Source organism: Melopsittacus undulatus, chromosome Z (genome assembly GCF_012275295.1).
Source record: "Melopsittacus undulatus isolate bMelUnd1 chromosome Z, bMelUnd1.mat.Z, whole genome shotgun sequence".
Taxonomy (NCBI): domain Eukaryota; kingdom Metazoa; phylum Chordata; class Aves; order Psittaciformes; family Psittaculidae; genus Melopsittacus; species Melopsittacus undulatus.
Window position 1 is genome coordinate 83,157,428 of NC_047557.1, and position 12,949 is coordinate 83,170,376.

The following is a 12,949-nucleotide window of genomic DNA, read 5'->3' on the forward strand; positions in this document are numbered from 1 at the left end:
TCAATAGGATTGTTTAATGCCTACATCACATGTACATATTATACTTACCAACTGCAGAGAGCGAGACTGTAGGCTTCCTGGTATCTCTGAAACACAACATGTCTAATATGAGTACCCACAGCATAGCTCAGAAGTTCCAGCCTCCCCATTGAGCTCCTTGCTATTCCAGGACTAATTGTATTGCTGTCTCCTGCGAGCTAATGTGCTTTCTGGTTACCAAAATACACCTGTGTTAAATGGAATAAAGAAAGAGGTGACTAGCTGGAGGACAACAGCCATCCTGTCTTGCCACCACATGCAGCAGTTTAGGACACAGGATGGAACTGTGAGACAACTAGAGGGAAGAGAAACATGTACAACATGTGGCATGTTGCAACTGGGCAGGCAAGAAAACTGGGCTCACAAAGTGCTGCTGCAGTAAGCAACAAGACAGCCTTTGCCAGGAGGATTAAAGGAAACAGAGCTGTGGAAAAACTTGACAAAAGCTACTGATGTGTTTTCAAGCCTTTGCAGACCCTGATTCAAGGCAGATGGAACAGTGACTTCAGAGCAAAGACTTCACGTCTAGCACAAAACAACAAAATCAGTAGAAAGTAAGCCCAGCTGTGTGCAGACTCTACAGGCCAAATTCTGCAGGGGCAGAAGTCAGTGCAGCACCATGACAACTTCTAGCAGCCAGGACATGGATGAAGGCAGTAATTTGTTCATTAACCTTGCTTCTCAGGAATTTACCTGCCCTTTCATGAAAAATGCCAGTGAAAATAAGGAATATTGTCTTCAGCTTTTTGCATTTGCTGAAAACCAGACCATTATCTGGAATGGACTGCACTTCTTCCCTCTACGAATTTCTGCCTAATCAAACAGTTATTTTGTATGAAAAATTAAGTGGGCAACTTCCAGCTGTCCTTACTGCAGGGCTACCTCTCTAGAGTGTCACTAAAGACAGCGATTTCAGAAGGATGTTCATTTGCTGGAGGCCAGCAAGCCCAGGACCTCACCGTCCCAACAAGCTCAGAGACCTTACCAGCACAGGTGGGATGTAGAGGCTAGTCAGAGACTGCCTAAGAAGCATTTATGGTCAAGTGATATAGACAGACACAAACCTTTAGAGAGCTCTATTTTTTGCTTGGCACTAAGATAGTAACATAGGAAAACACAACCAGCAGTTATTGTCTCTCTACGTCGTTTAATTACACATTAATAATATATTGCCATTCTCAAGCACCATTTAACCAAGGATCTAAGAGCTTCACAGGAGCTAAACAAGCCTCAGGATAGCGTGGTGCAGTGGGGTTATATAATTATCCTCCTATTACAACTGAGCAAGGGAGGCAGAGAGGAACCAAGTGACTTGCCAGAGGTCATAAAGAGTTGCTGTACAGTCAGCAAAAGTACCCAGCAGCCTCAGTGCCACCTCCTTGCTTCTCAGGTGTAAAATATGTAATTCTAACATTGGTGGGTTTAGGATATGTAGTTGGAGATAACCCTTAACCTGAAATTGCTCACTTAAGAAATTTCACAGTAGAAAGCACCAGAAATCAAAGGAAAGCACAAACAGGAAAATGTTCCCAAATACAACTACCACTCTTCCCACCGCTGAGGGAGAGCTAGCAACAAGCAGTGACTTTAGTGTAAAATGGCTGCAGGATCTTGAAATAGTGTTCATTCATGCTGCTAGAAACCCCAACAGACTGAGGAACATCCTCAGTCTCCAGGAAAAGCTCCCAAGGAAAGATATGAAGTGGGTAGGGAATGAAGCCAGTCAATATTTTTTCAACAGAGGAGCATGACTACGAGTGCCAGTCTGCTGCCCTTCACTGACTCTGAATTGGCTTGAAAACAGGGGAAGAGAAGTCATCTTTCAGATTATGGGATGTAGACAAAGCCCCTGCAAGCACAGCTGAAGAGCAGCACCCTTCAGTGTGTGCTTTGCCCTGACAGCTACTACTTATGGAAAGGAGTGCAATGATTCCCCTGCAATGGAGGAACATACTGATTCTTACTTGATGTCCCAGATGTAGATGTATGTGTCAACAGAACTGGTGACCAGCAGGTCTGGCTCAAACACTGCCCAGTCCAGGTCACTGTAAACACAAAATCATAGCAGGTCAGCAAAGGCAAGCACATGAGGTTTGTATCAACTTCTCACAAGCCCCACTCCATTTCTCTGACAAATTCATGGTCACTCCATAACATCTACTGAAATTTTCTAAGTAAAAAGCAATATCTTAATAATTTCTCTAAGTAAATTCCAAGAAGCAATGAAATGCTTCTAAGTGAAACACCCATGAAACATGCTCCTGACCCTGAACCTTAGAGCAATTATGCTTGTTCTTTTCCTTATCAGGATTATTATTGCTGGTAGCAGTAGTAGTTTTGTGTTATAGTTACAGGACTGTTCTTATCTCAACCTGTGGGATTTACATTCTTTTGATTCTCCTCCCCCTCCCTCTGGGAATGAAGGGGAACAAATCAGAGGGAGTGAGTGAGCAGCTGCGTGGTTCTGAGTTGCCAGCTGGGCTTAAACCACCACACAAGGACAGTGGCCTAAGGCAATGACACAAGCTATCAAAGGCTAAGCTGATATACTGTGGGCAGCCATGAAAGGGTGAGCTGCTTCACAGGTGATCCTGCCTCCAAATGGGAAGTCCAGAAAAGCAAAAACAGGCTCACAGCAGAGCCTGAACAAGATGACGATCAAAACACTCAGCTTCTGTGAAATGGTGCATCGTTTTCCACCCATTAGTCTGCAGCATAGCTTGTGTGTCCCTCACCTGATGACACGCGTGTGTCCTTGCAGTGATGTGCAGACTTCCCCATTCCCTTCCTTCCACTTATACAGGTCAACACGCTGATTGCTCTGAAATTAAATGGAAGAAAGGAGATAGTCAAACAAGGTAGGAATCTGTTAGAACCAGGTTCACTTCACTTTGAATGACTTCAGTTACCAATAAGTCACACCATGATTAGCAATGTCCTTGCCCAAAGCAAAAGAGCAAAGATAAAACTACAGGCTTCAAGGTCTCTCAAAAGCTTACACTTTAATTACTTAAAGTTGGAGATAAACAAGAACGGGAGGAGAAAAAAAGTCACAGTGCAAAATATTTCCATGACATGATGTTCTCAGAGCTTTTATTTACTACCAACACCCTGTAAATGCAGGCAAAAGGCATACAAATTCTCTTGCAAGAATACCCTACCAGTCTGTTCAGATGAGTTTTCAGTGAGGGGGATGATGGATCACAATTGGTCCTCCTCAACTCTCTCTCAATTCCCTTCTGAGATAATGAGAGCTATCGCCAAACATGAACAATACAGTCTGATGGCTTTAAGGTCACTTCCACCATTGCCAGCCCAGGGAAAAAAGCTTTCAAGTGTTTACCACTAAGTGTAAACCACAGGAGCAAACCAGATGAATCAATTACAACAATATTTAGGGCTCTTTCACTTATTCCAGGAATAAATCCTCCTCAGTGCAGCCACACACAAAAGTTACTTGGAAATAGCTTTTGTGCTTTAAGTTCATATTCTGCCTCAACCAATGTTCACCTCAGCCCAGGTGGACTCCAATCTTTCTGGGGCAGGAATTGCCTTTGTGGGTGCATACATAGCACCAAGCAAAGTGAATCTAAGGCCACAACTGGAAATTCATGCTGATTCTGCAAAAACATGAATAACACAATCTTCATCAGCACCCTGATCTTCATTAGCCCCTTGTTTTCAGATTTACAGGTAGATGAGAGAAAGGATAATTGAGAAGATACGTACAGTTTTTGTTGCAGTTTTTTGTGGTGGTGGTGTTTTATTCTTCTACCCCTAACTGCTTCTTATTAATTGGAACTTGCTTTCCCTGAAATGGAAAGTCTCCTTCCAACTCAGCAATAATATACGCTATTTCTCTAATAACTCACAAGAGCTTTGAGCAAGGAAAACTCCTTGCATGTTTCTCATTGACAGAAGGATTTAAGGGGGTAGAGTGAAATTACCCAACAGGATTTATCCAGGACTCCAGAGTTTGTGCTACAAGACAAAGGATTACCAGATCACCAGACTTTTAGTAGGGCATCTCTAATGGAAAGTGTTCTCCCTAGCACCAGGTGTGGTGAAATGACAACTCCCCGCACCAGGAGCATTTTCTAGAATATGTGTTGCTCATGTAAGTATCAGTGTGCACTTCCAACAGTTTCATCACCCTCTTGTTCAAGCATTTGTGGCCACACAAAAGAAGTAACAAGGATTTAGGATTAAAAACAATGGCATTTCTTGAAAGAACAGCTTAGGAGTCCTCAGAAATGCACTCATGCCAAAGGGCAGACACAGCCAAGCACAGCAAGAGGACATGCTTCAGCTCTTCTGGAAAGAAGCTAAAAAAATTAGTTGTTATCCAAATACAAGGACAGACTTCTCCTCTGCCTGCACCACTGCCAACTAACGGCACTGCAGACCAGCTGAAACTGTTGGCATACAGAACACCACCCCCTGTTACACTCCCTTCCCATCCTCAAGGATACCCACAGCAGAGGGATAGGACCCTCAGGGCTGTCCACAGTAGCTGCATGGTATACTTAAACATATGACAAACTCAACAGCAGACTGATGGGGGAATGATAGCCAGCCTGAGTGCAGAAGTAGCATATCACATCTTCACAGTGCTGAATCCAAGCTGATTTAGTCTTTCCAATGCACCTTCGCCCCCCTGAGGTATGGCCCTCAAACATCCACACTGCTTCTAAACCTGACCTGGGACACACAGACCTGAGCATGTGGTGTAAGCCTGTCTTCCTCTTCTAAACAAGACAAGCTAAATTCTAATCCTAGGACAGGGCTGTAATGCAGCAGCACCAGAATGCCAGCCAACTATAGGCTGGATGAAAAGGTGTTCCTGGCCCAAAAGAGAGAAGCTGCCTGATCTCATCCTTTCCTGGGGTAATGGCTGGACTTCATGATCATAAGGGTCTTTTCCAATCTAGCTGATTCTATGATCTTGGGTATTTCTTCCCTCTTGTACATCAGCAAGTACATCTAAATGACCAGAGCACCTTAGTAGAGAATCAGAATCACAGAATGGTTTGGGTTGCAAGGGACATTGAGGTCATCCAGTTCCAATCCCCTGCCACAGGCAGGGACACCTTCCACTAGACCAGGTTGCTCCAAGCCCCTACAACCTGGACTTGGATACTACAATCTTCATTCATAAACAGGAGCAGCAAGGTTTGATGTCACCTACACCTAGTTTCAGTCTGTAGAGAGAGGGGTTCCTGCATCTGCTCAGGGTGAGCAGATGGGGGTGCAAAGAGCTGTCTAGCACAGCCCTGGTTTACAGCAGGGTCCTGCTCAAATCAGTATTAACCAATCTCTGGGTATTGCCTTCAGAGTGTGTTTGGAAAGAAGCTTTCCTGCTCTGCTTGTGGCCTGCACAACACATTTAATTATTTGGTTCTGATTTTCATAGACTATGCAGAAGTGGCACTGAAGGACACCTTTTTGCAAGTTTTACTAACTCTGTACTGAGAAGCAGATAGCTGCTGAAGGCACCTTTAAGATACTAGTCAGTAGTGCCAGAGCTGGGAGGAGACAGGCTGGGCAATTCAGACAGCAAACAAACAAAGGCTCCTAACTGAGAACACTGGTCCATTTTCAAGACTGTCTTTAATCTCAAGTTGTAAGTAAGAGTGAGAAGTTAAGTGACAGTCCAAGAAGAAAAATGAACAAAAATCCCAGGAAAAAACACCTTCTGCTAAACATTTTCTCAAGAAAAATAGCTGAAACCTCTCTATTCCCAGATATTCCAGGATTCTCAGGCTATAAAAGCAGATGCAACATGGCAGCAAATGCACCTTACCATGAAAACAGTCTGTGTTTGGCCAGTGCTGCTTGCTGCAGTGCTATGGTTGATGGACAAGGCTGCCATTAGCAGAAGCTCAGGGCTCTGAGTCAACAATCTACAGAGCATGATAGACCGAGTAAAGATCAGAACTAAACGCTGTACTCAAGTCTCACTTGGCCACTACTGCTTCTTCAGATCAGTCTATTTATTTCTCCACACATTGAGTAAGAACTCCTTGCTGGCTCAGTCCCTGCCCATCTGCAAACCTAGACTGTTACAACGGTGAGCCAGTATTGACTTGTGCTATTTACAGACTGCCTGGTGCACCACATCCCAGCAGGAAGGTGAAAAGAAATCACCATAGAGTAAGAAAATCAATAAATCTCATAACACAATGGAAGTTAGAAAGAAATTGCATCCCCTTTTCCTTCCAGAAAAGGACCATTTGAATGCCAAATTTATTTGGGAAGTTGTTTTTATAATAGACAAGCAAGCAAAACTAGATGCAACACTGACTGACCAATAACTGAGAGCCATCAAGCCAAATACCTCTCTGACAGTAGTTGAGTGAGGCCTTAATCTTGCAATGTGACTTGCAAAAGCATGCCTGTGCGAACTCCATACAGTCTTCCAACCTTGCAGAAGTCCACCCATGAAAGCAGAAGATGGTAAGTTATAGCTCTTAAATGAGTGAACTTACTGAAGCTGCAAAGTAGTATGCATAGCTGTCATGCGGGTTCCACTGCACTGCCCCTATGTCCCACTTGCTCTGTCGTGAGATCTTTCGATGCCCCTCGTTTGGTGCGTCCAGATTGACTATGTAGAGGAAACGGCGGCTGCAAGACACACAGACACAAAGGGCCTATATCACACAGGACTGATCTCAAAACCCCAAGCTCACATGGAGCTCACAGCCTTGGGCCCAGAGCAGTGAAGAAGAGAAGCATTTCACAAGACAGATGAAAAGACTCTTCTTGAGACTGCTACATTTGCCCACATACTTCAGAAAGGACTACATTGAAAAAAACCCAGAAAGACACACTGAAATTACACAGGATCTGCAAATGTAATGGGTAGCTCTGACCACAGAAACCCTCAGATAACCAGGATACAAAAGGAAGCACTCAGAAACGGTGCAAGCACATACAAATATGCCTTGCTGGCCTAAAGCTGCAGCAGCAGAGGTGAGGTGGCGCAGGCCGGGAGCACAGTGGAATAGCTTCACAGGAGCCAGTTTCAGTTTGAAGAGGTTGCTCTGAGCACGAATTAAAGAGCTTTGACAAACATCAAATGATTCTGTGTGGCTGCATCTTTCCACACCACACTGCTTGTGGGGCTTGGTTCTGCAGACAGTACAAGTACACCTGCACAGAGTTGCCGCAGCTGCAGCAGCTTACAAACAGGCATGGACACAACACTGCATGGATCTGGTTACATTACTTACCTGAGCTTACCTGCTGCCCCTATATGCAGCAGAGATATGTTTGCAGGATGCTAAACCTGAGTTCATACAACCTGCTGGATGTGGCAAACTCCCCAAAAAACTAGGAAAGGTATCATTCCTCCCACAGTGTGATTCATCTTACAAGCAAGATAAAGTGGCCAGAAATAACTGTGAGCCAGCTGAACTCTAATGGAAAACCAGCACCAAAACATATTGAATCACATATAGTTAACCACACATCACACATCAGCTGCATTGCAAGCATACAGCTGCTCTGAGCACTGTGAATCCTCTTAAGAGAAGGAGTGAATATTATTTGCTGCCTTTCCAGTCCTCAGGGCTCCTCCCTACTCCAAAAGCCAAAGATGTTGAATGTTCTTAGGCTCTCACAGAGCTTTAAAATAAAGGAGGCAAATCCTCAAGGACTGCTGAGCATGCAGGAGAAGCTTGGAATGCAGGGTGGATGATGAATTACAAACAGGGTGTCCCCAGCTTGTGTTGGCCTAAATAAGCAAGCTGTGAAACTAGGCAAGTGTAAGGAGGGAGTATCAAGTTAGACCCAAGCCAGCTGCTGAGCTGGTTATTCCTGCATAGGGCTGCTGGCTAAGGGTTTACATGGAAGAAAGAAGGCCCCGAGTTACACTAAAGGATCTGTTTCCTCTACGGCTGACCAAAGGTCAGCTGCACCCATGCAATCTGAATTTGAAGTGAATATCTGAATTGGTGTGGTAATTGTGTTATTGACAATGGGATAAGAATACCTGTTGGCATTGAAAGGGGCAGCAAGGCAGGTAACTGCTGAGCTGGTTAAAGACTTGCCCTCAGGGTATCTATGTAATGCCCAGCTCTCTCAGGAGCTCTGGCAGCTTGGCATCTACTGCTCTTGTTGAGTATCATCCCTCACTGAACCAGCAGAGGAACAGGTCAGAGAACTTGGCTCTCATGCCCTGTATACCATAAGAATATTTGTGGCAAATTCTGTCTTTAGGAAATTATTTAATCTGTATTTCAAGCAGAATCCAAACACTAGTTCATGATGCTCCACCTCCTACAGGTAGATTTGGGAAAGCCAGGAGAGTATTTTATTGTGATGTTATTTCTGGCTTTCCCCTCTATATCCCATTGGAAATGTAATCCAGAATCCTCTTTGTCAAGCCATGAACAGAATTCAGCTACACCTTTCTGAAACAATATGTAAGCCCTTCATCTCAGGTCAACCTGAAGGTTGCTGATTTGGCTTGTGGAAACGACTGTCATATGGTTCTAAAGGGGACTGTCACACTCACCCTGAGAGCACTGCATGCTGTCCCAGGCAATCCACTGACATCGCAGTCGCCTGTTAAAGAGAAACAGAGAATAAAACTAAATTATGTCTGTCAGGCCAGCTTCTTAGCCAGACACACAGCTCTGCGGAGGAGCTCAGGAAAACCTGCCAGCTCATCTTTAAGGTACAAACTGCTCTGGTAAGAGTCAAGGCTGATATCAGTCAAAGATGGTAGAAGTGGCATCCCTTAAAGAAGCACAGAAGGGCAATGGAGTGTAGCAGCTGATTTTGGGATGTAGGACAGCACACAGAAAATATTTTTCTTAGAGTAAACTGAAGACAAGACCTGGCAGACCCCATTACAAGCACAGAGACCTTGCTCCCCTCTCTCCACTATGGCAATCACAGCTGCAGCCTTTCAATCAGCAGTCTCTAATAATCCGTATTAATCAGCCTCTGCTCCCACTCAGGAGCTTTCTCAGTCTCCCATCTAACATTGCAGGGCCAGATTTAATTATATATGTTCTGGGAGACAGAATGCAATCATTTGTGTACGGCTGGTCTCCAAAAATGAGAGATGGCTAAGAAGCATCAGAATTTAATTTGGCATTGCTTGTAAAGAAAGCCAAGAGATAACTTAAATACCATAAGAAAAAAGAAGAGACTGCTTGAACATTGTCTCCCATCTTTATGTTCAGAATGGAATGGGATGATCACCTTATTTAATTCCCAAGAGAATAAAGGAAACTTTTACTTGGAAAGCCAAACAGTTTGGCCCACAAACAGAGATATGACTTCAACACAGTTTTTAGTGTTCACAGTTCAAAAATCAGACTATGCCCCATATTCTTCAAACTGATTGCTGTCATCTTCAAAGCTTCCTCTTTGAAGGCTCAGAATGTCCCTGTTCGGGATTCTACTAAGTACTCTCAGTATGGATATATCAAGATAAGATGTCCCACAGCTACTACTTATAAAGGAGAAAAAATGGCAATCCCATTGCAATTCGATCAGATGTGGCAGGAGAATAACCACCACAAAAAAACTTGTTTTTTCAACCAGGGTTCCATCCCCTAATTCCAAGTACCCAAACTAAGGGGAAAACAGGTTCACAGGCTCATTCTTTGCTAGAGACCAAGAGTCTACAAGGCAAAGAGCCACTTTTGCTGTTCCAGGAACAAGCTGCCTTCACTGCTTTTTTCTAGGTAACAAATCCAGTCTTCTGGCAAGGTAGTCCTAGTCCTAAAATAATGCTGTAAAGAAGCAGCTGGTTTTAAAATCAACTTGGTAAAGAAGGAATTCCAGCTTCCTAGATTTCACAGCACCTTGCAAAACAAAAGTGGGTTCTTGAATATAAAAAAAGGCGAGCAGGAGGAAGAACTTCCCCCAGACACACTTCTGAGGAATTAGAATGAGGATCGCTAAAGCCACTAAACTTTCTCACATGATGAAGAGCCGCTCAGCTGACATACTCCATGCAGCTGTGGCTATCCTTCCTCAAGACAGAAGACAAACATCAATTTAATGTGATAATTCCATATACAAGTTTATTTTTCCTCATGTTGGCACCAGGGTATCATAAATCCTTACAAATTGTTTTTAATAATGAACATTGGTGATCTGTTTTTCCAAGCACCAAACATCATAAAATGCAATGAACAATCAGAATGAAGTAAAAAGCTTTATGTGTCAGGCTGCTACTCTGGCAGGTTACAAATGAAGTAACCTTATGGCAACAAACAGTTCTCTACAATACTACAGTCTTACCTAAGCAACAGAAAAAAATCAAACCAAACAGCTGCCATGTAATGTGCTTGGTTGATTATTATGTCAGTCTTCACAGCATAAAGTTTCAGAAGCAGGGAGCTGAAACTGTACAAACTGACCTAAAAGCAGCTTTTATCCCAAAACATCAGGATAGCTAGAACTGCTGTTTATGAGTAACAATTACATGAATAAGCACAGTAGGAGTACTGCACATTTGAAAACCAGCTGTGAGCCCACAGCCCAGCCAGCATCTCCTCAGACTTCACGTCACTCAATTTCTGGTAAGCCAGGAAAAACACCTTTTCATGTCTGAACTTTGGTTAGTTTTGAAGCCAGTTTCATTCTCTCTAACCAAAAGGCAACAGACCAACTCAATTTGCCAAGGCTATACTGCTTTTCAAGAGGTACAAACTCTTAGCATACCTAACTGGCTACCTGCACCCTGAGTTGCTACATATGGTACTATGTCACTGTTGGACGTGGTGAGCTTTACTCTCCTTTTGGTAGTACAGGCAGCCTGACAAGAGCCTGTGGGTCACATCTAAATCAGAAGAGCATGAAGACTGCCACCTCTGTCAGCTTGAAAAGCAAGATGACACTTGTAGGCAGTAAAGGCCCCAGATTACGCAGATTTTCTGAAGTGTTAACAGGTTGGGTCCTTTAGTTTGTTCACCATGCCAGAGTGTGTCACGTGAAAAGACAACTGCTGTGCTTGCAGACACGTACGGGCTATATATGTAACTGGTGCCCACTCCTTTGACTCTCGTTCCCATTTAAGTTGGATTTGGGGAAGGGATTTTGGAGACAGTGTGGCCTGTAGGCAGAGCCCAAGCCTCGTACAGGACGACAGAGCCAAGGTGTTTCAGTTTCTCAAGTTCAAGTTTCCCATCTGCAAAAATGTTTGTGCAGACTCCTAAGAAAAGCTCAAGGACAAACATAAATGAATTTAGCTTGAAGCAGCAGCCTAGCAGCTACTGCAGCTCTCTGGTTTCATATGAGGGAGCAGGCAGGTCAGAACAGCTCTAGACAGATCACACCAGAGTGAGCCGAAGGGACAAAAATACCTGTCGTTAGCCTCTCTATTAAGGCATATGCCTGCACAACAGCAAGAGTGAAACTAACTGTTGCTGAAGAGGATGGAAACACTTGTGTTCTCCCCCTCATATACCAGTCATTATGAATAAAAAATCAAATCAGGCCACGTATCTCCTGAGCTGGATACAATCTCAATCTGTGATCTAAGGCATACTTTTGTGTATCATTACTTGTTTCCCAAGAGCAAATCTTCAACAGCAGTCAAAACTGCTTTAACATTTCTTACAAGAGTAACACAAAACTGATACAAAACTTTTGAGGTATAAAAGCAGAAGGTTTTCTGAGCTTAGAGAAAAGGTTGGATGCAGCACCAGAGGATTTAATACCCTTATTTGCAATGTTGAATGCAGAGCTGATGTCACTCCAGCACAAGAGGAGAAACTAGAAAATGACAGTTTGTATACCTGTTTGCTAATCTTTCTGGACTTCCTGCAGAAGCTGATCATAGTTTACTCACCATATGCAACTATGCTAAGCAACTGTCACCTTAAAAAAAACCCACACTTCTTATAATACCTTCTATGAGAGCACATAAACTCTGAGGAAAGCTCCCCTGTAGCCAGCAACTTCAAAACCAAAAGCTGACCGTTTTACTATTTACAAGAAAATACAAACCACTTTTCTACCATGTTTCTACCTAATCGAGCATCATCCAACAGTTTATATTGCAAATGAGAAAGGAGCTATAAAAATCTCCGACGAAACATGAGGAAAGATGTGTGGGAAATGGCAATATCTTCTATTGGGTCTGACATTACACTCAAAAAAAAAGTCTAAATAAGATTAGAAATAAAGTGCCTCATGAATTAAGGCATTATCTCCGCGCAAACAGCTCCGAGACTGGCTCAGCCCCGTCCGCCTACAGCCGGCCAAAGGCCCAGTGGGAAGGCCGAGTGCGTCTAGGCCAGAACCCCCTCCCCGCTCCTCACAGGAGCGACCGGGCGCTCCCGGGGCAGCCCCACAAGGGCCGGTCCGAGGAGCGGCCGGTTCGAGCAGCAACCCCCGGCGGCGGCTGCCCCCCCGACCTGGGCGTCGCGGAACTCCACCACCACATTCTCGCTGCTCCAGCGCGCCGCCATCTTGGGCCGCCCCAGCTCCCGCGGGACGGGCAGCAGCGCGCCTGAGCAGAGCGGCGCCCCGCGCGGGGGACGACAGGAAATGTAGTCCTCACTCACTCTCGCACACCCCAGCCCCCCCGGTCATGGCCCCGATTCGGTGCACCGGGGGCAGAGCGTTCCCCGCAGCTGGCGGGGTCTCAAGGCTGGGGTGGCCCTAGCGCGGCCGGGCCTCCCCGGACCGCCTAGCTGCGGCGTCGTCCCCGCCGTTACGGCCCTGCTGCAGTCCCCTGGGGTCGAGGGCTCTGCTTCGTGGGGCAGCAGCCGAAGCACGATGTCTCCGTGACCCGCAGAGCCACTGAGGCGGCGAGCGCAAGCCCAGGCGGCGGGTCCGACAGCATCGCAGGGGTTAAGGGCGGCGGGCCGGGGGGGGGGAGGGAGGGAGGTTGGGGGAGGGAGCATGCGTGCTGTCGGCCTCTATTGTCTCCGGCGCGGCG

General features: G+C 45.1%; 1 protein-coding gene across 2 annotated transcripts in view; it reads right to left on the minus strand.

The window, feature by feature from the left end:
* Nucleotides 1–12,842, minus strand: part of WDR59 (WD repeat domain 59) — a 50,574-nt gene extending 37,732 nt beyond the window's left edge. For both annotated transcript variants that reach the window (XM_034072800.1, XM_034072801.1), the window contains exons 1-6: nt 12,423–12,842; nt 8,558–8,607; nt 6,528–6,663; nt 2,775–2,860; nt 2,004–2,084; nt 49–86 (exon numbers count right to left, since the gene is read on the minus strand). In XM_034072800.1, coding sequence (XP_033928691.1) covers nt 49–86; nt 2,004–2,084; nt 2,775–2,860; nt 6,528–6,663; nt 8,558–8,607; nt 12,423–12,476 — 445 coding nt within the window. In that variant the 5' untranslated portion in view covers nt 12,477–12,842. The remainder of the gene's footprint in view (nt 1–48; nt 87–2,003; nt 2,085–2,774; nt 2,861–6,527; nt 6,664–8,557; nt 8,608–12,422) is intronic.
* Between the last annotated feature and the right edge of the window lie 107 nt (nt 12,843–12,949).